Here is a 27,124-nt window from a genome sequence, read left to right as displayed (position 1 = left end):
GTTGACTTCTCCAAGCACCCCTCGCCCTGGTCTCCACATTTGCATTCTTACTTTGCCAGAAGTCATTTCCATAAGTGAAGATTTATGTACATGCCTGAGATACACAAAAGGTATTTGACTTCAGTTTGGGTATAAAGATGTACTTTCAAATCAGTCACAGTGGTGCTTTGCAGACAAAGCAGTAGGTACAGATGGGGATGAACGGTTAATACGGGGCAGACGTCAGGCTGAGGGGCAAAATTAGCTGCAAATCTGAAATTTGTTTCCACGGGGAAAACAAGGCAGGCTCATAAGAGACAAGACAGTATCATTCAAATCTGCTGCTTTTTCTATTCCTCCTCAAGATTTGCATACTCACCCGACTGGCAATACTTCGACAGCGGTTAAAAACACAGCAAGGCCAGGCCTCTGCCCACAACAGCACGAGGAAGGAGCATTTGCAGGGGGGCAGCATGTAGCTTGTCACAGCCAGAAGCTATCGAAGCTATCAAAGGAGCGATGACTGCGATCGCTCGGCCCAATTCCCCCTGACCGCCTGCTCACACCAGATCAATGAAAGACAAACAGCTTGCTGGCCCGTTTGCTCAGAAATTTCTGTTTCTCAGTGAAACCTCCTGATCAAGCCAGGTGCTACAAGTGCTGCTCAAAGGCAAACTTTGCACCGTGGGAAGAAAAGTGATAACCACGGTGGGTGAAATCAAACCAGGGCACCGACCTCCCAAGAGCATTTGAAAACTCCTTGCAAGAGGTTCTGCCAATTGTTTTTCAAAGCGTCCAATGCCAACTATGCTTACTATTTACTGCAAAATAATGCAGATTGATGAAATACTGTATTTTAGAGATACTAAACTGGATTAGCTTGCCCTATGGTTTTGGAAATACTAAAAAACGGCTTCCTCCTCCTCTGTCTAAACAAGCACAAGACATCATTACACATTTTTACCTGTGAAAAACAAAAAGTCAGCTCTCAGTATTTCTGTTTAAGGACATGTTACGCTCTAAAAGTTAAATTCCCACCTCCCCTTATAAAAGTTTAATTAAATTGTGACAAATAGTCACAATTTGCTGCTCCCTGCAAAGAACACGCCGGGGTCACTAAAATGATTACAGCGAGAGCTCCAACAGCTGTACTAACCAGCAGCCACAGCAGCTTGAGGAACACCGGCAACCTGTCAGAAACAAACAGAGCACATTTGTTAGCCAGACTTCAACAACAGCTGACAGCAGACGTGGGATTTTCTCACATGTGGACGTGCTGTTGACGTATTAGCTTATTACTCATTTAAAGGCAGCCGCTGGCAGCATGAAAACGTGCTTTGTGGCTACCTTAGAACACAGCTCCCACATTGCATATGTGAGACTTGGGGATTTATTTCCCGTTAGTTTTTGGGAGGGAAGAGGGTGGCTTCTTCCAGGAGTTTTACCTGAACGTATCTTTGTATCTTCAATGTTGAGTGCCACATCAAGAGTACACATTCACAGCATCATATTTCACGGAATTTTATTTATAAAATTGTAATTATCTAACAAATTGCATATAAAATGATTTACTTCAAGTAAATACAGAATACTGCACAACTATTAAAACTATCGTATTGTCCATCATAAGTGTATTAAAACATTCCTAAAAAATGCATCTATTAAAAAACAAAAACCCAAGAACACAAGTAGCATGATCAAGACCACTTTCAATAGCTTAAAATGAATTACCAGGAAGTTGCAACAACCTCCCAAGTATACTCCAGTTACATCCATTGAGATCAGCATGTGATACAATACCACAGTCTAATGCTAAAGATGACAAGTAATACATATGCACCTGATCTATGCTTTTCTCCTAGACTGAAGATAACCAGTCTGAAATCAGATAACTAAAGCTCGAGTCAAACTCTACTGGGCATGCAGTTCTGTTATAGCAATACTTTCAATCGGTAAGTGTAGTTGGCTTTTACAATCAATTTTACAACCGATAAAAAAGGAACACAAGAGAATACATTCGTATAAAAAGGAATGATACACAAAGGGTAAATATCAACACCTTATGCCCTGGGGTGAACCAAGCAGAGAGACACAGCTGGAACCGATCTGGAACATCCTTATCAGAGATGGGTCCGAGTCCCAAAGCCCAAACCCCAGTCTCCCCAGAGCTCAAGGTATCAGCAGGTCTGTCCCTGCTAGGTGCACAGTGTGAACATGAACATACGTACAGATGGAGCTTTTTGTCACCAGATTTGCATTGCCAAACACAACAGACAGCTAGCCGTGCTGCATGGCTGAGCACCTGCCTGACGCACGCTAGGAGTCACAACCCTTATTTTTATCCTGCGTGTTAAGGGAGAACGATTATTGGTTCTGCAAGTGGCAAAAATCAGTAGGTAGTGGATCAAACAAGGTAGATTTGTTCTGTTTGCATTAGACAGTTTTATGACCAATTACAGATATCCCAAAAGGTTTCAGAGGGGGAGAAAAAGATAAAATAGGAGAGAGGAACTGGAACCTTCACCAGTGTCTGACACACGCCGAGATCCCACCTGTGGCCACCACCACACGCCCAGATGGCACTCGTGGAGCAGGAGAGGGAGTTATGAACTTCTCTTGCAACTAAGATTGTTAAAATCAGGATGGATTTTACCAAGGGCATCTCTACAAAACGCAGATTAACGTCCAGGACAGAAGCAGTTCGTATAGCACCGTGCTTTAGTCCTTTTAGTGATGCTGACCTCCCAGAACTGGCAAGGGGGTGCTGGCTCTGCCCCTCCAGTTCCCAGTCTGATGCTCCCAGTTCCAAACAGCAGAGGAAAATAAGAAAAGACAAAAAAAGAAAAGCCAAGGGAGGTTTGCTAGGGGTTGTACCTTCCCCAGGGCCTGCTGCAAGGCGGCTCGGAGGCACTAGGTGGCACTCCGGGGCCAGGTGAACGAGGCCTGGTGGCCCCTGGCTCCCACCGCCCAGGTTTGGTGGGTGGGCGCCGTGCTGGCCGGGATGAAAAAAGCAGTCATGTGCAAGAATCATTTCACCTGCATGCTACTATTTACATTTCCAAGACTATTTACACACCAGGACTACGATGAACACCTCTCTCTCTCCGGGGAGAGAAGGCTTCCAGGACAGAGCACACTTGAGCAACGCCTCCACAGCCTCAAACTCTAAGGGGCACTACCAAAAGTATGGGTTTTGAAGCAAAAAGATCTCAACTGCTACAGAAACAGACACACGCACACTCAGACAAATCAAACATTTGTCCATTAAGCTATATATAAAAAAAAAGAAGCAGCAAACAAAGGCTTGTGAGTACGGAGAGCATTTAGAAAGCAGCAGAGGAGGAACAAGGACCGGGATGCCCTCTGACAGGAAAATGGCTTTAAAACTGGGGCTGAAGGGATCAGACCTCCCGCCAGCGACACTGCCATCACGGACAGACTGCCCAGCAAAGGGGTTTCGTGCTCCACAAAGGGCCACAAGCCTGGCAACAAATTTCTGAACAACCACCGCACGGTAAGGATGGTGACGCTGACCTCCACCACATCGGGCAAGCTAGAAATTGCCAGAAAGCCATACTGCCTACCGTACCTTATTGCTCTGGAAAATAAGCCCGTGTAGCCAGCGGTTGTGCTCTAGTTGTGCTCACCTGAACGTTTTGCAAGGTTTTCTGGAAGAAAGCTTGATCGGTTTTGGTAGGCTCTGACAATTACAGATGGATTTCCAAGGCCTCCCGCAAGCTTTCCGAACTGGACGCCTAAGCTGTAAGTAGATCGGGCATTGTCAGGACATCTTACCCGATCCGTAGACAAAAATGTGGCATTTAAATGTGCAACATAGGCAGCTAATCCTGAACATTCAGTATGCATCCATCAAGCAACTGCAAAAATGAGAAAAAATAAGACCATCTCTCAGGAGTTATGGGGGGGAGGGTGTCAGCATCTGCAGCAATAAAGACAAGGTCTAGAAAAATACCTTATTTAGTGGTTTTTATTAAGAACAGTCACTCTGGGACTCAGCAGAAATGCTGCACATCTGCGTGTACACATGCAAGCAGTGAGAACAAGACTTGCTCACCTCAGATCGTTTTTACCTTCCTATCAGCCTGACACTGCCAAGGGCACGCCGAGCAGACCGGACCTCGGAGGAGAGCGTGACAAGTCAGAAGGCCAATACAGTACAACTGCAGAAATTCAAGTAGAGGAATGGAAGTTGTCTTCAGAAGCTCACAGCAGCAACAGCAGTACTCAAGATCAGTGGCAACAAGGAATGTTTCTGTAATGCAGATTTTTTTTTTTTCTTTTCTCCACAGCGAAGTGCTGGGTCACAACCAAGGCTCTTGGGTGGAGGAGTTACTTCCTGAACCACGTTTCCCTGATTTCTCCCCGCACCATTTCATTACAGTGCAGCAACCTAAGTGCTGATGACCTGTCTGTCCTGCTGCTATCAGGCAAAATGGTGTGTCCCTTTGGGGGAAATGAACACCAGTAACTCCTCAAGATGAGGAGCGCTAAGAAAAACGTAACACTGCGGTGAGGTGGAACCAACTTTATTAAGGACAGTGAATTATAATTGCTTTCAAAGGCTTTTAAAAATGCTCTGAGTCACGGCTGGCCTTTAACAGCAGATACCATAGGATATGGAGGCTGCCTGATTCAGAGCCAGTCAGTGGGAGTTAACCAGAAGAGGATGAGGTAATACTCAAAGACAGGAGGGCAACAGGACTATCTGTGGCATCTGTGGAACAGTGTGCCCACCTTTGGACAGGGATAAAACACAGCCAACTAAAGCACAGAAAGGCAAAATGTGCAAGGGTACATATACTCACACGTTTAAGAGTCATGGGGCCAGAAAGGACCTCAACAGGTCATCAGACCAGACTCCTATCCATCCCCCACAACAGGGAAGCTTTGAAAACAACGCATTCATCTCTTCTACTTCACGTACTCGTTAGGAAACTCATCTCAAAGATGCTAAGCTCTTACAGTGAGGTCCTACACACCACCCTTGGTCGCTGTTTTAACAAAGCAGGAGCCAAAAGCTCATCGCTTTTAGGACCAGTTCTGCATATACTGAGAAGGGTCATATAACAAGCTAAATTTATACAAAGTGCAATGAAACTACCCAAGCCATGGTTAGGTTCGGAAATTAACTACTATTTGTGAAGAACAATGAATCAAACTGGATGGAGTCTGATCTAATTCTTCTGCTATTTGTGCTTTATTCCAAATTCTACTCTTTTTTCGACTCAAAAGAGTCTGTGTCTTGGCTGATCCTAATATACACTTCGATTTTAAAACTTTTATTCCATTGCTTCAAGAAAGCTTTTTGTTGCATTTAGAGCAACAAATGGAGACATCTCTATAGCAAGGACTTGTTTTCTCAAGGTATAGATTTACTTCTGGCAAAAGGTTTTCTGTCCAACTTCCAAGGGAATGGGATATGATCTTTCCATAATCACATGCATTTACCAATAAATAAGTTTGGGTTAGACTGTATTAAAACATATGCACAGATTTAAAGCACTGGAGTGTCACAGGTACTTACTCCACAGCTCATGCAAGAAAAAAGAATTGAAGGAAAAAAAAGAAAAAGAGAGAAAGACCAAAGCCTCAGATAGGAACAGACCAAGGAATTATCTTAAAAGAAGTTTTGCACAAGTATTTCAAAGCACTAATATTAGTGAGATCCCTAAATACATTAGGTTACACTAAATTCCAGAGAAACAAAAAATTTAGCCATATCAGATACATATGCTTTGATTTAAGTTAATATATAATTCATTCTTTGAATAATATTATTCACTTGGACCCAACATCCACACTGCTTTCATACATTTATACAGTTATATCCCATTCTTGCCTTAAGAAACTGATGTCCTAAAGTATGGCAGCAACCAAAGGATCTACAACCTTTGTTCGTCAAATATAAAACTCCTTTCCTTTCATACAAGGGTGTAGAAAGGAAAAAAGATGTTGATAAAATTAGACAGTTCTCCCTGTGAGCTTGCCGATTCCAACATCAAAGTACAACAGGGAAATGGTTGTAAGCTTGTGTAAAAAAAAAAAAAAATCCTTAGTTTTAAAAACATTTTCATATACTGTACAATAGATGCATAGAAAGTTGCTTCCTGCTTGATGGGTTTAGGCCTGTAGCTATGTTTAGCTGTGAAAACAAGAAGATTGCTCCTTTACAGAGTGGTGAGGAGAGAGACCATCTTGGGAATATTTGGCAGCTATCGTAGAGCTCATGACATGAAGAATAAACAGCATATCCACAGACTACAATGATGCAACTCTGTCCCACTGAATACACCAATTTTTAAAAAGTGTCCACTTGTTACTCAGGATCAAGAATACAGTAGAGATTCACGGCTCAACAGCTTTCAAACTGGTGGTTTAAAACAAAAAAATTGTCAGTGAGCAGCAGATTTTAAAGAGCCCACTCTTCTCTCCCCCACCCCAAAGAAACACGAGTTCACTGCAACATCAGGAACTTAGGCTTGAGACTATGTGGGAGAGAAGGCTTCCCTGTCACCCATGTCCATACAGCTTGGTGTCGGAGCGACACACTGGAGGTTTCAGAGGGTTTCGGTTGTCCAGTGTCTTGTTGTGGTTACTTCAGCAGTTTTACCAGCTGGCTCTGACAGCCTCAATGTCACTAACCAAATTCTGGGCTAAGCATATCCCAAATATCTGGAAGAGACAACAGTTCATTCATTTGGAGCACTGGATAACTCTTTTCACATAGGCAAACTCCTTAGGTTATACAGAACTTTGATATGAAAAGAAGAAATCAAGTTAGACATCAACAGCGTTGGCAGAGGAAAGCATCAAAAAACTCCTGTAAACCTAGTATGGTATTTATAGTGTCACTGGGTTCCAGGAAATTGAGTAGTTCTAGATTTGCTTTGTAAAAGCAACTGTAAAGGCTTTCCACCACTCTTTTAAGCACCATCAGAACCTGTAGGTCTGTAGAGGTTTAAAAATCTCTGCCCAATCTTTAAAACAGCGTTAATTTTGACCCGTGAACAGTTGAAAAGAAAAACAAATCCATCTCTACTGATAAAAATGAAACACCCTTTAACACAAAAAAGCCTCATGCATTTAATGCACCTCACTAAAAATCTACAGACTTTATATTTTTAAGTGAAACTCATGCTGCATTTCCATTTCTCATATACAGTCCCATCCCCAGCCCCTGTATGATTTATCTCACTGCTGTTCTTCCATGCAATTCATTGCAGCAAACGTGATATTTACCTGCAGTAATGCTATCCCTATGAATATGCCAGCAACTATGGTAAGATTGTCCTGCAACCATTTCTCAAACTGAGGGACGCAGCCTTTAGTGTAGATAACAATCTGCTGATCAACTTCCTGCCAAGGAGAAGGAAGAAAACAGGGGTCATTATATTCAATTAGCCCATCAATAGAATAAGCTGCTCTTGCAAGAAGGATTCAGATCTTTAGGATAACACGTTTTAAAAAAAAAAAATGCTTACTGGTTTTTGCCTTGCGTCGTAGCCACACTGAGTATTAATAACATCTTCCTAGGAGAGAGAGACAGAGGAGAAGCCAATGAGTGAAATGTCTCCAAAACCTCCCGTCCCACTTCTCCAGAGCTGGTTCTGTATGTAGTAAGACAATCACCCTATTTCAGTCACCATACTACTTTTGAAAACCACTTTCCCTCTTCCATTTAGTGCTGTTCATTATTCACAACAAACAAAAGCACATAATCAAAAATTATTTTCATCCCTCAGAGCTTCACACTTGGAAAACCAGCCCTCCACCTGGATAGAGTCCACATTCCAAATGCAAGCATTCAGAAGTCAAAGTAAAGGGATTAGGAAGCACCTATTTTAAGCAAAACAACTTGCCACTGAAAAGGTTTTGTCTGTACTGAAAATACACCAAGACTACAGTTAATTTTTTTTAGGGTTCAGTCTGTCTGGCATGAAGAGGTGAGAAGGGACAGCTCAGTTTGCAGAAGCTGCAGGCTCTTATAGGGAATGTCTGCAGAAATACATACAGTACCTAGTTCCTTTCCAGAAACTATTGAGGAAAAAGACAATATGGGGTAATGTTTTCCTACTGCTCATTCTTTCTTATGGGAGCTTGATACCACTGGGGAGGGAGATTATTCCTACTGCCTCTGCTTTAGCACTCCCCAAGCGCAGCAAATAAAACAGGCTAGGACAGACTTTTTCTAGTGAACAAGTACTACTTAGCAGAAGCTGAAGTTTACTCTGTATATACAGTTATTTTGAGGCAATAAAATGAAGCAACTACTTTCAATGTCAGCTCCAATGGCAGCAAAATATTAAGTTACTGGATCATATCATCATAATGAGCAGAAGGACCTACTCAAGGAAGTCAGAAAATCAGCCAGTCTTAGCTTTTTCCATATGGCTGCTATTTAAAATCTATGTCTCTCCTGGCTGTGTTTCTCACTTCCCCCAATTTGATTAAATTGTGATGTTCAGTACACCTAGATATCTTCTCCTATCAGCAGCTAAGCTCCTCTGCGTCTTTTCCCACTTTGCAGAAGTACATCAACAGGTTGCCCAAGCTGGATTCCCTCAGTGGATCTCTAAGATTTGAGTAATTTTTATCTTTTAATGAGGTGACTGCTTCTATTCCGGGGCTTAGAAAAGCACAGAGCCACGTGCTTCAAGCATGTAAAAGCAGGTAAGATTACAACAGAGGGATTCTAAGCTTTCTTTTTTTTTGTGCTGAATGCCTACTTGTTTTATTACCAATGTCTTTTGTCTTTAACCTCAGGATTGGTTACCTGAAAGAAAGCATGAAGAAAGAAATGGAAATAAGCCAACTTTTCTAGGCCTTGCCTGCAGGAAAATTCAGAACCTTTCAACTCATTAAACTACAAAGCAAACTAAAGGAGTCTAAATTGGTTTAGCTTAAACTTTTTGCTTCCTTTTTTAAGCCGAACTAAATGCTAAAACAAAGTTCTGCTCAAGAAAGCATCCACATGATTTTTTGTGTCAGTCCAACACTGCACTGTAATTTCTAAAAGGGACGAATCTGCTTTCCTGTGGAGTGAACCTGCACATATCACTGCCTTTGAACCTTCCACAGATTAGTTTCATTTATATCCATTACATGCAGGAGTTTAATATGGACGGGGTCTTTATTTTGAAGGCAACTAAGTGTGCTGCTTCCATACAATGAATAAGAATGAGGCTTATCTTTAATTTTCTGGTTACTGCATCACCCCCTAAGAAAAAACATAGCGAAAGGGAGAGGGAACTTTAGCATGGACTGTGTATTTATAGGATTACCTTGTAGTGCTGTCACTGGCTTGGTTTTATAACAACTATATTTTTAAAACTGGGTTGTGATGACCTCTCAATGTGGGTAGGCAGACAGGCAAACACAGGGGGGAAATCCTAAGCATAATGTAAGGCTTGAGCCTAACATACTTTCCATTTCATTTTAAGACTTTCTTAAAGACATGACAATATTTGTGAGGAAGATTCAAACTAGTGTGAAGACACGTTCCCTGCAGAGGAAGCAGAATGCAGCTTGTGCAAATGGAGAGGAGGAGGAGGAGGGCAGCAGTAGTGACTGGATGCCAGAGCTGCAATTGCGCTGCATTCGCAAGGCAGGAAGCACCTGAGCTGCCTGCTGGCAATTCGCCTGATCCTAGTCAGTGCTCCGGATCAGACATTCAAGGAACGAGAAGTCACTCCAGGTAGAGAAAAAGCCAGAGCTGAGCTACCAGATAATACAAGCACTCACAGGCTGCTTTTTTTAAACTCTATGAAAGTCAAATGTATGCAGTGTTAGCCACGTAACAGTCTCAGTGCACACACCCATCCCTGTTCCAAGCTTTTCACTGTCAGTGAACTGCTTCCCTGAGCTCCCGATCATGTCTGTACTAGTAACATATGGCTCCAGCATTTTCTGCTTGATGATCCAGAACTATTTAAAAAGGATGTGAAAATTTACCAGAAAAGCCGCTCCCTCAAACAACTTCTGACCTTTCAAGTCTGATCTCAGGTGACTGTAGGACAAGCAGTAATTTTAAAGGGAGAAAAAGAGTAAAAATATTTCTATGATCATCTCAAGATCATAATGAAAACATATTCCAGTTCTTCAGAGCACAGGCTGTCATTTATCATTGCACCTAAAGCAAACCAGGCCAACCTGACTGCAGCCTCTGGACACTCCATTAAATAATGAGTAATACCTGCTTCAGAGTGCCTTAGAGTTTCTGTTCTTTAAGGCAGCAAATGAAATATCCTGATGATACTCAGTTGAAAGCTCATATCCTTCAACTTATTATGGGCTTCTGCTTTTTATATGTGCTAAAATTGATATGTATGTTCAGCCAAGCTCGTGGTTCTCTCATTCTAATGAAAAGCAGCAAACATGAAAAGCGTACAATGAAGGCTCAAGTTAGATCAGGATTTTTGCTGACTGCAGAAAATTAACAGTTAGTCTGAGCTTCACGTATGGGACAAAAAAAAAAAAAAAAGAGTGGTGGGAAAGTTAAGATCATGCATGACTTCTAGAAAACTCGTACAGTGCTTAAAATTGGAACAGCAGCCCCATTCTACCCTCTTGACTGACTTACAGCAGGATCCTTAGTGCAGCAAGAGAATGGCACACCACAGCGCTCGCGACTTGCATTGGAATCTGTGCAATTGAAGTAAATATTAAGGTTCCAGTCATCAGCTCCAAAAGCCCCACAGCACTGCCACTAGAAGAAAAGAAAGGAAAGCGTCTTGACTTTCAGTATAAACAAGTTTCAGCATTAATAATTATCGTTGTCAGTTTTCCTCTAGTTTTCTATAAAGAATCAGAGATTCCTTCTTGTTTCATCAGAGCTGTCTTTTTTTTACAGACCATTTCCAACCTTTAAGTTGTTCCAAAATTACCATGGGGTTAAAGTTGTGTTCATACCCTGCAGTGCTGGTCTTTGGGGAGAAAAGCATGGAACAAGCTGATAAGCCTAAAAGCTCCCAGTTGCAGAGTCCTACAAGCTCAGGCCCAGGGACAGCACAGCCACAAGTGTGACGTTCTGCCCAGTCTGATGGGCCCTGGGTTCTCAGCAAAACCAGTCAGCACCAAGTGCTCCATTTGAAGGAGGAACCTTCATCAGGCCATCTACGAGACAGCACGAATTCAGTGTTTGCTGCACATCACAGATTATGCAAGTAACACCTTGTTGTGGTTTAACCCAGCAGGAAGCTAAACACCACGCAGCCGTTCACTTACTGAAGGTAAGCAGAATCCTTCAAAAAGTGTAAATACCCCAAATGGCAGACTTAGTCTTTTGTGAAACATGCTGAACATGCAAAGAAGGGACCGGAGATCAGTGGAGCACTGACAGTTTACAGCACTCAGGAATCTAGCGCATTTAACCCATCTATGCCAGGTAAATAATAATAAAAATAGTTAATAAATCAAGCTAACTGCACTTTCAAGCGTTGGAACGGAAATTCTCTCTCTGTGGATGTAACACAGGTCCCTCTAACACCAGAAGCATCTTGTCTTCATCTTATCTCTACTAGCTGAAAAAGTGGCTTGCTCTCCAGACTCATGCAGTTCCCGACTTAAGTGTCAGGACTGCTAATCCCGTTAGGAGAGCAGGTTTTATCTAGTGCCAGCTTGCTACAAAATTGGATTGCAGCCTTTTGGTTGCACACGCATGTAGCAGTGCTTTCAGATTGTGTTGTCCTCTGACCTTCTCCAAACCAGAAAATATTCAAACCAGCGCAAGGATCCACATCCTGTTACTCGGTCCCTTTCCCCCCAGGGGATATAAAAGCAAATGAAACATCGAATAAATTTATTTGCAGAATAGATAAAAATCAGAGACACGACGATTTCAACCAACACTTAACCGTGTAGCTACACGGGGCCAAATTCAGAGTGAAGTTCATAAGCACATTCCAGAAGTACTGGAGTGAGAACGTATTGGCAAAACCACCTGCACAAACATGTGCATCTCTGGCCTCACTCTTCCTTCCCCCCCAGGTGCAGGTGGGGCATCATTTAGAGATTTCTTGCCAGAACTTTGAGTTTCCCACTTCATTAGGCTACCTGCATTAAGTCTTGGTAAAGAGAAAGAACCTTGTAGGTTCACTCAGGTCAGCCAAACACCTCTGCCACTCCGCAGTGTGATGTGTGGCACCTCTCATGTTGCTAAAACACCACTGCCATCATCCCAGAGCTGAATGCATGTCACCTGCCACAACACCTAAAATAGCTTTTTAGATACATACAGAATATGCTCCAACAACCTGAACACAAGACTGATGGTAGCTACTCCATCTGACACACTGACTCTGAAAAGCTTCATGAGTAAGTCAGCCCAACTCTCCAACTTAATAGTTTTCAACCAAAACCAACAAACAAGCCACTTCTCACAGGTGCTGTGGGTATGTACAGGTTCTGTAAAGATAACAAGGATTATATATGCTAGAATATTTCTGTTGTTTCTTGAAAAGACCAAACAGATGGGAAGTAAAAAAAAAGAGAGAGAGAACGTATTTATTTAAAGCAAGCAAGAAAAAATAAACATAGTCCAACTTACATATTCCTGCGTAAAGTCTATGAGGTTTTGCAAATCAATGTCATCTCGGTATGCTCTGATGTTGTTGTTTATAAAGAAATAAAGCTGGTCCTTGATCCAGTCTTTGAAAACAAACGCTAGAACACCAGCAGTGAGCTCCAAGAAGAAAATAATTCCAAGAAACACAGAAAACTATGAAGAAAAAGAAAGAGGTTTGAATTATTTTGCCTTCTGGCCAAAAATTTATTTTTCAAGGCTCCCAATTATATCTGGTGGTAGGGCTTTGTTTCAGTGCAAGCTCAAGCTATTCCGGCACACAATACACTTTAAATTTAAAATACACCATTTTTAATTAGAGCTGTAGTACAGGACTCTTAATTCTATTCTAGCAAATAATAAAAATGCCAATGAATTCAAACTTTGGCACCCAGAGCAGGACATTTCACTGGAATTTCCAAAGAGGCCCAAGGGAGTTCACTGTAAATTTCAACAGAGATGGCCACCTGCCAGGGCTCTCTGAAAACTCATCTTAAATTTCTGTGTAGGCACTCCCATTTTCAAAGGCAAAGAACAAACAATAAAGCCAATGAAATGCTTTCTGAGTGACTTTTTCCTTAGACTTCCTCACTGGTAAAGCTTTGCCTAAGCGGGTAAAGCAAAAAAAAAAAATAAATAAAAAAAAAAATTGGTAACAGCAGAAATTAATTAATGATTAAGTCAGAGAGGAATGTCTATGGAATGACTCACATCCACATTAAAACCAAATGAGGCTGTGATGATTAATGCAAATGCAATGGATGCCAAAGGCATTACTAATGATCTGCCACTTTCTCTAAGCATCTCCACTGAGCCCACAGTGTTTTAAACAGACAGGGGTCCTCATCTACTGGAAGTCCATCTCTTTTGCAACTGCCTCTTTAAGTTTCTTTTTAATATGCTCTCTGTGTTTGTTCAGATGCATTTTTAATTTCTCCATCAGCTGCCGTATAGGAAGCTATTTCTGGTACAGCAGATGGGTTCATTTTAGGCAAGCTGAGAGAAGCAAGGCAGAAGAAAAAAAAAAATGTTACAATAGCTTTTCTTTCCTTTTTTTTTTTTTTTTTTTTTTTTTTAAAGCAAGAGCAAACTAGAACTATCCCAAGCTGCTTTAAAAATGCCTCAAGAATCGTAACTGTCAACCGCCTCCTCCTGCAATACAATGAGTTTGTGGGAGCCAAATCAGGCACTTGAAGGCAGCTGTTTCACTGGAACCCTTTTTGTGTATATCAGCAGTTAATGGCTATGAAAACACAGACTCAAGGTTCACCATGCAGATTCCTAGCTGAAATTTCTCTTGTAGCAGCAGGAAGGCAAAATGTTAGGCTATGTCCACACGAAAAGCTGTAGTTCAGAGAGCAGTACTCTCATCAGGAGCACATCCCGCCCCCCAAAAGGCATTTTAAGGCCTTTACACAGCTAAGCAGGAATACAGAAGGTGACTTACGCCATGTAACCAGTGAGTGCCACAGTTGCAAAGGCTACTTACAAACTTGAGAAGGAAGGTGTTTTCTCGCAAAGCTCCAATGCATCCTGCAAATCCCAAAATGAACATAACTCCTCCTACCACGAGGAAGAGCCAAACTGGATCAAAGCCTCCCAGGTCGGTGATGGAGGAGATGTTGGACAGCACTCCCTGGGAAAGAAACAATGCCAAGGTATAACAGATGTCTTCAAACTTTCTGTTGTACAAATTCGGCTTGCATTTCTCCTTTTTAAAAAGGGAGAGGCATACAGCAAATAAATGTCCTTCAGTACAACAAGAAAACACAATAAGATCTTTGCATCCAATGAAGAGATGAAAAGGGCGAGTAAGTAGAGTATTTCTGAATCAACACCTGGAATGGAAAACAAAACGTGCTTCTAGAGTCTTCTGCAAAAAGCCCACAGGGCATTTTGCTGCATCTGTAGCCAGAAGAATTAGTCTGCCAGAAAGTAAGAATAGACATTCGAATAAAATTTACCTCAATTTTATTACCCATGGGGAGGTATCATATACGTTGTTTATGTAAGCACACAGTTATAAATGTTCTGATAGAAAAATCAGTCAACAGCAAGCACATCTTGAATTTAGCATTTAGGCTCACTACATGCAAGTGACAGAAATTAGAAGTGAGCTCCTAGGTTAACTGCAGCATTTTGCAGCAACAGATTTTGACAAGCTCGATTAAAACTTCAGTCATCTACACATCAAAAAGTCACGATATAAGTATGGCTACTGACTAATCAGTTAGCTGGAAGAAAAACTGAAATTAGTGTTAAGTCTCTTAGAAGGACAGAAGGCAGTTCAAGGACTTGTCTTAGGAGGCGGTTTGCACTAGCTTAGGTCATACCTATCATATGGTAGATTACATATGCTGTATTTTAGATATGACAGTCAGCACGGTCTGCTTGTAATGCCATTGCCTCCTCAGAAATGGAGCTTGGGTTGCGACGCCAGTAGTCCCAAGGAACTATTTTATTTTTCTGAACACATTTTAACCAGAGTTTGGCTGATGTTGAACAGATGGGTCACGTCAAGGAGCAAACACAAAGTTTTCCTTATTCCAGTGAGCTTGCACAGGAACAGTTACAATTTCCCAAAGCTTTTTGGCAGCAAAAAAGCTGAAGTATCACTATTTCTTCATTCAACTCCCTGGTGCCATAGGTCGATGCAAAGCACGCTGCTGTAGTGGACGTTTCTCCATGTATTCTCTCAGAGAAGCCTGAGCCCACGCTGAGTGCTTTGGACTACTTTTCTCTCTGTTAACTCCTGAATGAGCTGTGGTTTGAAAAGCAACAACACAAACCTTCTCCTCTACAGCTCTGTATCTGCAGATTTATTCTCAAGTACTTCATCCTTTTTCTTGTTCCTGTCCGTACTCCCTTTGCTTCTTTGAAAGGCTCCCACAACAGCTATAGTTCTGAAGGATGTTATCATAGCATCATTTCCAAAAGTCATTAGTAACATTGTTAACAGCTAACAACTGTGGCTTTGGATCTGTGATATTTTTTTTATACTCAATTTGGACCACCCATAGCATGTAAATAGTGATATACCCGCTATCTCTAATACAGCACTCCACAGTCTGCAACCACGTCCGTAATTGCCCACGCAAAACTGACAGTGAGTAAATAGCAAATGAAGGCTGTCTCTTTTTTATTTTATTTCTGAAGATCATGATAGACTGGAAAAAAATAGGCACCTGCATTTCTCCCATGCACACAGCAAGGACCCGTGGAAAAGGCTGGCACGCTAGAAGAAAAAAATAGAGCACAGCCTAACCCCACGTTACAAACAACAAACCACAACATCAGCGATGTCCTCTCCCTCCTCCTACAGGTAGCTGCTGCCCGACAGAGGGACACAAAACGAATCGCATTCATGCTTTACTCCAACCTTATATCACAGAATCACAGAATTTCTAGGTTGGAAGAGACTATGTAGTATTAGTCTTGTTTTCATTCATTATATAGACCAAAACAGACAAAAGGCATAACTAACACAATGCTGCTCAGAGGCAGTGTGCAAACAGACCCGTTGGCATGGCCCCTTTTCTAAGCAGCTAGTGATGAGGTGGTACAAGCGAGGCTGAACTCAACTTTTATCAGTCATTAACACTAAATCAACTCGTGCAGAAGTCTTCCACTACCGTTGCTTCATTACATATGCCACAGAAAAGAAATCAAAGGCATAACTTCCTGGTGAAGAATAACAAACATTAAGCAGTATAAGCTAACGCACAAACCTCCAAAAAAGGCACAGCCTTGGACATATGCAAGTCAGGAGACACAAGCTCTGCCCCAGGGAAAAGGTCTGCTGTAATGACTTCTAACCAAGTTTCAAAGTCCTCTCTCTGTTTTCTCTTTTTGCATAAGATGAGAAGAAATTATGCCTTAAGCAAAAACTACTACTCATTTCTTTCAACGTTAGCTCATTTTGTGAATTAATGCACTATAATGTAGCAGAATGTGAAAACAGCCACTGGAGAAAGGATGTTGCCTTTGTATTGCAATTATTGTACTCCAAAAAATCCAGAAGGACGAGCAGTCATTTAAGCCTCTCTTCGTCAGATACTTTGTCTTGCTTAAAAACCAGCAAATTAGTACGTCCAATCAAGTTCTTTCCATATGAAAGTAGAATTCAAATGCAAGATGAAATCCAAGCGAAATTCAGCTCACACTTGGAGACACTGCCCTTAGAGAATCTAGTCCTGATATAAGGAAGTGTTAGTAAGAAGAAATAGACCAAATTTGTATTGTCACGCTCAATGATGACAAAATTTAGCAAACCAGTTGTATTTATATTCCCTTTCTGATCGTGCCCTTTCCCACCTTACTTGATCTTCTACCACTGCCAGGCTCTTGCCACCCTGGCGTGCCACAAGCAGGCAGCCCCCTGGCAAAAGTCACTCATCACGTCTGTGGTCTCCTCCCAGCTCTGACTCCTCAGGATGCTCTCATCTGACAAGCACCGAAGGAGAACAATGTGAGCTTTATCTGCTGTTGTTTGCTGTCCTTGGAGAGCACCTTTATGTGCATCTTTTGCTAGTCTGCATATGGCAATCATCAGCCTAGCCTGGATAAACCCCAAGTAATACATCCTGACAGCACAAAGCGTACACCGCGTAATTCTCGTTTGTACTGTGTGCTCTCTGCATACGAATTCTAAGTTATCAGTATTCTGGAGAGACACCTCAGGATATACAGTCTTCAGAGAGGCTTTGGCAATAAAACAATAGCTAGCAGCAGGAATGACAAACACAGATAATGCTCTGTGGTTACAGCTAGACATGCACAGAGGTAGTCTGATAGAAGATTGCTGCTTACTGCTGAAATACAGTTCAGTCATCTTCCAGATTTGCTTTTTTTTTCTGGACACTTACACGTAAGCTCTCCAAGGAGAAACAGCAGTGCAATACTTTAAAGAAAAGCGTATTTTGCTCTGAGCAGCAGGGCAACGACTGAGGAACATTATTTCATTTTATACTGCTAAACTGAACTGGATGTATGCTCCTACAGGCGCATGCTCTTCCTACCCACTGCAGGTTCCTGTAATGCCTTTTACCACAGTATTCAGGCTTTTGCTGTTGTTGTGGCTGACTTCTGGGCAAAGTTTGGCAGAGATGCACAGTGATCTGGTAGTGGCCAATTCTGTCTTTATCCCATCTTTAGCCTACCGGTCATTCATGTAACCAGCTCATCTCTTACAGGGATGCAATTCCTGAACAGACTGCCCGTAAATCCTTTAAAGTTGGGCTTTCTACACATACAAAGGATTTTTCTCAGCAACACTACTGCAGTAGTCCAATCTTTACTGCTAAATAGTTGCACTTACTCCTGATATAAATGAAGGAAATCTTTTTTCTTAAACCTATATTCATAATTCAGAGGTATGGTCATTTTTCTGGGCACTTTCTTGGTAGTTTAGACACAAGCATTATCTTTATATGGTTACTTTCCTTCTCACAATGGCATCAATCCAGGGCTCTGCTGTAGCCCCACAAGGGGAACCAGCAGGACATGTCCCCTGGCTGATCTCCAGCTCATCTGCTTGCTCTGTTCCCCCAGCCTCAATTGCCTGCTGTACACTCGAGCACCTGGATTTTTATTTAACTTTTTCATCTGCCACAAGTCAAAAATTTGTTTGGGGTTGTGAAGGGACAAAATCATCATCCGCAACTGAGCTAAAATCGGTGATGATGAAGTTACAAATAAAGTTCCTTTACTTGTGAAGTGGATTTGGTTGCAGTCACTAGGATAGCACGAGACAGGAGAGCAACAGAAAAGACCAATCTCACACTCCTGCCACACACCAACTCAGGAGAAAAGCCAAATGAAACAGCAGGACCTGCTCCTTTCCCAGCAAAGGAGTGGCAGGAGCAGCAGTGGTGGTGCCTTCTGCCACACCAACAAACACCAGCTGGCCGAGCCAGGCCTCTTGGAAGATCTTGCAAAACTGCAGTCACCTTCCTCAGGTGACTTCTTCCCATGTCCACAGATCTACATTAGCATTTTAGGTGAGCTCCTTTAAAGGGTCTCCCCACGAGCTATGCTTCAGTTCACATCAGGTAACAGTCTCAGAGCACACAAACTAGGTTACTTACAAAGGAAGACGTGCCCCTGGAATATATAATCCACGTTCTCCGCCAACAACAGGCATTCAGCCCATGGGATTGCACTAGAGATGGACTGAAGAAAACAGCAGCACACGGCTTCGAGCAGAAGCACTACAGACAGCAGCAGCTCTGGAAAGCTGACCCAGTAATGAAAATTCGAGATATCTGGAGTCAGAGACAACTTAGGAGAATAATTGTTGTAGGGAACAAAGAGGTGATAACACTGTGAAAGTACACTTCGGCCCACCAGGGTGAATGTGAAAGAACAGGACTCAACAGTCCCCATGAAAAACAACAACACAGCAGGCTATTAAAAAGGAGAAGCCAACACAAGGAGGATGAAAGAAATCGCAGGAAACAACAACAAAAAAAATAAGACAGGAAAAAAAAAAGCCACTAAACATTTCTGCTGCAGAATTCTACTTCTGGGGTAAAAAATAAAATGGTCAGAAGAAAGATTCAGCAATATGAGACCTTCAGAAACATTTCTTCTCTGCAGGCCAAGGATTAACCTTCCCACAAGCTTGTCTGCAGGACTTAGAAACACTGGCAAACAGGAACATACGAGAGTGATGGGAAATAAAAGTATTTCCAAATGTATTATTTTAAAATGGAAAAATGTCTACTTTCCTAGTCATAAAATTCATGCCGTTCCTCCATGCTGCGCATCTGAATGAGTGTGAGGAACAGAACAATAGCCATTGAAACATGCCAAATTAATTCCACTCCAGAATTTTGTCTTTGCGAGAGAGAAACGAGGTGGGGGATGTTTACAAAACTTATTTCCTTGATTTTTGTTGGTTTTGCATTTCCACAGCAAACAGTAACAGCAGCAGAACTTTATTTTCCAAGCTCCTAATGAAGGAGAATTAACCGCCTTGTCAGGGCAAGGCAGAGTTCAATAGGCAAATGACTGGCATAAACACATTAGAGATACAGATTTTTGCCTTTTTCAAGATTAATGGTTACAAGATCTTGGAACATTAGTAAACAATTTAAGGGCCTCTTTAGATAATGCATCTTTAGGTACTGAAATTTAAATTAAAGGCAACAGAGAGTATTAATATACCCTTCTGTCCTTCCCAGTCATGTAAAAACCACAGAAGCAAGAAACATGCTTTGAGTACCCTCCAGCTTGTGAGGACCCACAGGACATGAACAGTGTTTTGCTGTCAGCAACTGTTTTTTTTTTAGAAGAGCTAAATAATGGACATGCATGAGCAACAACCACGGAGCGACTGCTGTATCACTCCCTCTTGACGTTTGCCCCTTACTGAGACAGTAAAGAGCAGCAAGAATTCCTTCTTGAAAAAAGAAAAAAAAAAAAAAAAAAAAAAAAACACTGTAGTTTTAATTTCAGGGCAAGGGGGAGGCAGATTTGGCCTGACAATGGCTGTTTCTATGTAGGGAGTTTAGCCTGTCCTAGAACACCAAAGCCAGTCTCAATGACATGTAAAAGTCCAGCTTAAACCTTGAAATCCAGATCTGGAGCTCCTGCTCACCAAGAAAACTGTGCAGGCACACAGAAGTACCATACTGGTGCTCCAAATCACACAGCCTGCCTTCTGAGTTGGAGTATTTTCTAGTTATGCTTATTTAATCACGAAAAGCCTTCAAACCATATTTTTGCACGTGATCAGCCTCCTCCACTTCTCCCTCCTCATTTCAGACAACTTTATATGGGAACTAAGTCTGACAAATTCTGCAAGGATCTGTATGTTTTTTCCCCACCTTAGCATCTCTACCTTTACAACCTGCTGCCTAGTGCAGACCCCTAAACTTTTCTCCTAAAAGCTCCCACTCCACAGATGGTCCCGTAAGGTGTCAGAAGACAGATGAGCAATTCATAGTTCATTCTCACTGCACTTGCATATAACTCTGCTGCAGGTAGGAGAACCTGGAAGTTTGTTTTCCCAAGTACCTACTGGCATCATACCATGAACACTCTCAATGAGCCTTAAGACCACATTATTTAACATAATACAACCAAGGGGGGAAGTAGACATTTTGTACAATGTTAATTGATTTTTAAAAAGTCACCAGAAAAAAAAAATGCTTAAAGTGCTTTAAAAAAAAGTCAGTGAAACTTTTTTCCACCTGCTACTGAGTAAATGTAGCTTAAGTTGCTCGGGCTTACCACAAGCTCTTTAGTACACACTCTTTCTGTGCTAACAATATTCGTGCTACTAGTTGGGTGTGGGGGGGAAATAAAACCAGCTGCTGTGGATTACTTTTGTTTTTTCAATGGTGCAAGCCCAACTGCAGCGTGCCTGAAAACACTGTGAGACTGTGAGCTATATAGTGCATCCATGTATAGATAGCTTTATTCATGCCCCGAGTTTATTGCCCCCCCCAGCTCTCTGCCAGGTTCATGACTCAGAATGCTAATTGCCCAGTTTTTGTTTAGGCCTGGCCGCCTGGCTGTCAGGCCAATTCTGCTGCCTGGTTGACAAATGAGCTCTTTCGCCTCCCTGCAAAGGAAGGTCACGAGACTGTACAGTGTATTTTTTTTTCTTTTTTCTTTCTTTTTTCTTTAAAACAAAGTTTAAAGGGGGGAATTCAAGCCAACCTAGCTAAGAGAAACCAGCCACCATATCCACAGATCTACCACAAACCGTTCTTACCCAGCAGCAAACAGGACTTCTGTAAAACGTGGCCTACTTCATTACATCCTGCATTTTTAACATGGCCTTGTACACGATCTTTCTATCCTAAAAAAGATTCTTTGACACAGCAAAAGTATATGCAACTTGATGGCCAGGATATGGAGCAATACAGCTGGATATAAAGCCAGATGACTCACGACAGAAATAACATCCTCTCCACCATCGTACCAGCTCTAAGTGTAGAAGCCCTTCTGAAGACCCAATCCTGAAGATCCCTTGCTGAGATCTCCCTGAGCCTCCTCTTCTCCAGGCACAGCAGTCCCAGCTCTATCAGCTCCAGTTTCTTCGTTATCTTCATGACCCTCTGCTGGTCTCTCTCACGGTGGGGAGCCCAGAAGAGGACCCAGCTCTCCAGGTGTGGCCTCACCAGCACTGAGCAGAGGGCAGCAATTGTTTGCCTAACGTGGGCCAGGATGCCAGCAGCTAGCTCACGGTCAACCAGGAGCCCACCAGGATCTATAGGTCCTTTTCTGCAAAGCTGATTCACTGTCTTACAGTAGGCCATGACAGCAGACCAGAATGGCCAAGAGGCACACAGCAAGAACAACTCCACAGGGGCAGTAACTGCTCTGCCCCCCTGCAGCTCCATGAGGCCTACGGCTACCTGGCACTCGGCCCTGCAGCTTTTGGCCTGGCCGTGTACTGTCCCCCAGAGAGCTGCATGAAGAAAAGGTCCCGAATTGGCTTGCCACAGGGCCATGCTTCCATAATTCCTGCTACAAAAAAAAAAAAAAATCAAGCCTCTCTATGCTCACGAGCATTGCAGTTCTTCTGTACCTATACCGCATTTTGATTGATGAGACCACAAACTGAAGCAGTACACACTAAGCACCACAGGGCAGCAGTTGGGGAGAGATGATGCTCATTTTCAAGGAAAGACCTTTGCTTTAGAGCAAGAAACAGCATTTTATTTATTCATTTATACATGAAAACCTACCGCATATGGAGCCTGAGCTGATGCCTATTAAACTGCAATAGGTTTTATTTGCTTGTCTTAAAAACAACATGACATTTCTTCCCTCTTGCAGGATCTGACTACTGAGTGTTTAAGATGGCACGATAACAGATGTCCAGATCTCAAGTAAAAACATGAGCTTTGGCTTCTGGTTATTAACAATTATGAACCCAAAGCATTTTTACTTGGAAGTGGAGGCGTTTTCGCATACAGAAGATATGTAAAACCTAACAAGCCATCTTTCTGCTCAAACAACCTCAAGCTGTAGGGGTGGTGTATTTTAGACTACACAAACTAGACTATAGCTCATTTCTCTTTACATGCTCATTTATTCTAAACAGGAATCATTTGTGTTACCACTGGAACGATATAAAAACATCAAAAACTTGCCTGGGAAGCCACTCTGAAACAAAGTACTTCTCTGAGGCTTAAACATCAGCATCATAAGCTCTGTGAGTATGCTCAGAGAATTAAATTAAACATGTTTTTACATTTTGCTGAGTGACAGCACTCTTTTTCCAAGCCTATTCAAGCCATCCAACATGAGCATCATATAGTAGGTAAATACACATGTATACACATACAAACACATTATATATACAAACACAAACTTGCATATATGGGTGTATACAGTGCAAGTTAGTTAATACCCTATTACTAGCCCTGAGGAATACTATTTGTAATTATCAGTAACCAAGGCACATTCACAGAGCAATTAGATTTTAAGTCAATAACTCACTTCTGAATCAGCAAAATTTGTCCTGCGTTTAAGTGGCAAAACTCCAATGTTTCCAATGTGTTGTTTTGTTCTGCTGCAAGCACCAGTTATGCCTGAAGTGAACATCACTTTGGAACTTACTTTGTTTTCCATCAGAAAAGAAAAACATTATGTAACTAAATATCATAGTACCATTGCTATCAACCATGTCTCATTATTTTCAACTTGGCTTTTTAAACGAAGAAGAAAAGGAAACTCCTGGCTTTAATTTCAGCTGATATATTATGGCCAAGCTCTTCATTCAGTAACCCAGTACATACTGACTTGTTTTGTATATTACGCTTTGATATTTTATCTTCTTCCCAAGTTCTGCAGCAAGCAAGGTAAAAATTAGGCTCTGGTTCACAAGTGGGTTCTCTCTCCCCACCCTTATTTCCCCTTCTTCTCATTTCCAAGTTGATTTTACAGCCTCGAAACAGAAAGCCAGTGGACAACTTCATTTGCACAAGGAAAACCAATTGTTTTGTCTCAGGTTTGGTTTTCTGTTCCTTAAGAGGAGCAGCAGCTAGCCTGCTACGTTCAGCAACGAGGCTGGAGAGGCTCGCTTTCAAGAAGCTGCCCCCTGAGAGGCGCAGGCTCCCTCTCCCTTCCCGGGGCCACGTGCAGCAGGGCCGTGCTGCCAACACCGCCTTCAGCAGAGTGATCCAGCGCCTGTGCTGCCGCTGGAGCGTGCATGGGTTGCAATGGTTATTTTATGTGCAAGTGTCAGCCATGATTCCTTGCCAAAGCGTTCTCAGGAAAAATGCCAAGGATCTTCCTTTAGGTGAGCCAAGCCAAGGTTTTATTTGACAGAGAAGCTTGATTTTGTTTCAGGAGAAACTGTGTGGACACACAAAACGTGCAGCATACTGCTATTCCAGTATTTCACCAGAAAAAAATAAGGTGAGTCTGATGCCACATTCAACTTACCTTTTCATTCCATGCCCACAATCCAATGCCAAGAAATGCTATGCCAAGGAACTAAAGAGAAAAATAAAAATAAAAAAATATCAGAATAGGAACTACAAATTTATAGATTTATTTATTTAAACATTCATATTACCTCATCCTTTATGTTGGAAAATCAATTTTATCAGGACTTTGGGAGCTTAGCAAGAGTTTTAAAATATGCATACAGTGTGTTTTTTTTTAATTTATTTTACAACTCAACCAGTAACTGAGGGGACTTTCAAGGTTGCACAGCTCATTCAGGGATGTTCTACATACAAATAGTAGATACAATAAATGTCACTTTCACAGCATCACTCAAATAAGGCTTCTTGGCTTGTCAGACTGCCCCAAGGCAAACTTCACAAGCAAGCAACACGTTATTTTGCTGTTGTATTATCCACCACACGCACAGAACAACAGTCCTCACACCTCTCACAGACCACTCACTAAGAGAAGGGGATTAAAAGAGAGCCTCAATATACTTTTACTATCTGTTTTAGCAATATTATCCAGAGACATAGAAAGATGTTTAAACATAATATAACAGGGTTTAGGGAAGGGGGAGGTGAGGGGATTGACTTTACAGGTCTGAAAGAGTAAGAATTTTTAAAAACTAAAGCCAACATTTACTAACCCTTTTCATACTGAATGTTTCTGTATTTCATAAAGGAATGCATAAAAGACCGTCCTTTCTCCACCAAGGGATTCAAAAGTAGCAAACTCAGAGAAGAAAATGCCTTCCAACAATGAGGGAAAGGGGCGCAGTATCTAGGTTTGCTACGTCCCCGTATTCTCCAGTCCACTAAATAATTTAAGTGTATCCTTGCCCTCCACATACTACAGGATTTCCATACAAAATCCACACAAAGCATCTGTGAAACAAGCAGAAAAGGCAGACTCCACCTCTTGACACCACCACTGTATATTTGGCGTGATACGGTACCAATCATACAAAGTACTGAAAAAAACATATACTGGGAGGCTAAGCACATCTCTAAACATCCACCTGTCCAACTTTAATCCCTGGTTTTTAAAACCGAAGTGCTAGCTAAAAAGAAAATTACACACACTCTAATTTCAGGGCATGTAATTGAATGGTGCTTGAACATCAAACTTGTTTTTCCTTGTGGTTTCTGGACAACGCAGCGTACAGATTTACTTTGGCACGTAGCACGTTTTCTCTTAAGATCTGCATAAACAGCTAAGTATCCTAACGATTTTTCTTTGTAAAACAGGACAGAAATGTTTTTCTGTTTAGAAGTGGGAGGAGGCAGGAATATCAACTTTAAAAGCTTTCCCAGAAGTGATTTCACCAGCTTCAAAGTAAGATTCCTTCTTTGTTATCTACGCTAACTTTAAGTGGCAGTTCTAGCTTCCATACCACAGGAATTTCCATACAGCATAACTCAGCATCAAGGGGATTACATCCTCACTGCAATACTCTGAAGTCCCCCAATACCCCTCATATCTCTGTGATATCTCCTGCAAGCGTGCTCTGCCTGCCCAGCACTGCTACACACCGCCAGCTCACCCAGAAGCACATCTATGCTAACTGGAGCGACGCTCTCCTTTTTGACTCGAAGAGTCACGATGGCAAATTTAAACAATACTACAAGGCAGCAAGGGATCTGTCACAAGCTTGGCTGTATTAAAGACAAGGAGAATTGAAAATGTTCTTGAATAGAAAAACAGGTCAAGGAAGTCTGCAATTTCAGCAGCCTTAATTGTCTATAAAATATAAAAAATGGATTAGAAAGTACAGTCTCCTGCGGTACACCACGTGAGCAGGAAAAGGTTATCTTACCTGCATCAGGACTGTTCTTTCTCTGTGGTCGCACAGCTTGCCAGAAGTGTGTATAATCCTTCTGACTGGGCTTCTTATTTGAAACTTGACAAGACTAAGCTGCACAAGTTTCCAAATCACTTTCAGACAAATGCAGTTAAGTTCTCTCTCTTTTTTTTTTTTTTTTTTTTGCCATATCAAGCTCCTTTCCTTCTCTCTTACACAGCCAAAAGTAGCAAGGATGAAGGAACGGGAGTGGGGTAAAAGAAAAGTTATTTAAAAAAAAAATCCATAAATGCATTTGGAAGCAGAGAATTTTTACTTCTAGAGAGACACAAAGCACTATGTTTTGCAAGGAGCTTAACATAGTTTTGAACTGAGTGAGCATAGAAAAATAAAAAAGAATTTGATCAGTGCACACATACGTAACTTAACAGCCATACACATCAGCTGCAAGTCTGTCTCAGATCTACCAGCTTTATTAAATTCAATCCAGTTGAGTGTTCTTATTCTTCAGCAGCTGTTGAGAGATACAGGGATAAGGTATTACCTCACAGGTTGCTGAAGGTAACTTATAGTAGACTATATGGGTCTCAAGCCAGACTGATCTCGTTACTCAATCTGTAAACTGAGAGGAGAATGTACAATGCTAAGCTGAAGCACCTAAAAAAACTGAGATTGTCAAGCTTCTGGCAAGCCTGTTAACAAAACCCAGGAAATTGATTCTCTTGAAAACTCTCCAAGAGGACTCACAGATTTACTTGCTGCTCTGTCCTCTTCATATTCCAAAACAGAAATCTCTGTCCAGTTGCCTTTTGAGCAGCTGGTGAAAAAGGAACAATGGTCAAGACCCATTAGGAGAAGAAAAGGGTTGGGATGGGAACATGAAACGGGATGCTGTACAAGTCAAACACTTCCTGGCATCCAGAATACAGGGTTATATAAATTAATTGAGGATCCACAGCTAACAAAGAGTGACTTTGACATAGCTTCTGGCTCAGAGAGTTTTCAAACCATCGATTAGCAGGAGAAAATAAGCAGGAAGAGATCACTGTACTGATGCTTTGTTGCTTGAATGCCTCCTTCCCTAACCAAACTCTACTTGCACCATTTAAACCAAGATACTGAGCTAGGCATGCTGCCGACCTAACCCCCTAGGATCGCTCCCAAGCAATGCCCACCCCTGCACAACCAGCCTGCTGTAGGGTGAAGCTCCGAGGAATGCTCTTGGTAATCCCATCTGGCACGAGAGAGATGTTCACCAGGAGACCTCTCCCCAGGATTAACTCCGGCATCTCTTGACAATTAGGAAAAACTTTTGTGTAGCCTAAGAGAAGCAGAAAGTGCTTAGCAAA

At 41.9% G+C, this 27,124-nt stretch overlaps 1 protein-coding gene across 1 annotated transcript in view; it reads right to left on the bottom strand.

Annotated features, from left to right (window-relative positions):
• Positions 1–1,484: 1,484 nt before the first annotated feature.
• Positions 1,485–27,124, bottom strand: part of TSPAN5 (tetraspanin 5) — a 74,861-nt gene continuing 49,221 nt past the window's right edge. The window contains exons 2-8 of the mRNA XM_027457262.3: positions 23,966–24,016; positions 14,049–14,195; positions 12,545–12,715; positions 10,580–10,705; positions 7,482–7,529; positions 7,240–7,356; positions 1,485–6,672 (exon numbers count right to left, since the gene is read on the bottom strand). Of these exons, the coding sequence (XP_027313063.2) occupies positions 6,607–6,672; positions 7,240–7,356; positions 7,482–7,529; positions 10,580–10,705; positions 12,545–12,715; positions 14,049–14,195; positions 23,966–24,016 (726 nt within the window). The 3' untranslated portion in view covers positions 1,485–6,606. The remainder of the gene's footprint in view (positions 6,673–7,239; positions 7,357–7,481; positions 7,530–10,579; positions 10,706–12,544; positions 12,716–14,048; positions 14,196–23,965; positions 24,017–27,124) is intronic.

This window comes from Anas platyrhynchos, chromosome 4, assembly GCF_047663525.1.
Source record: "Anas platyrhynchos isolate ZD024472 breed Pekin duck chromosome 4, IASCAAS_PekinDuck_T2T, whole genome shotgun sequence".
Lineage (NCBI taxonomy): Eukaryota > Metazoa > Chordata > Aves > Anseriformes > Anatidae > Anas > Anas platyrhynchos.
The sequence above is the reverse complement of the archived record's forward strand: the minus strand, read 5'-3'. Positions and strand labels throughout refer to the sequence as shown.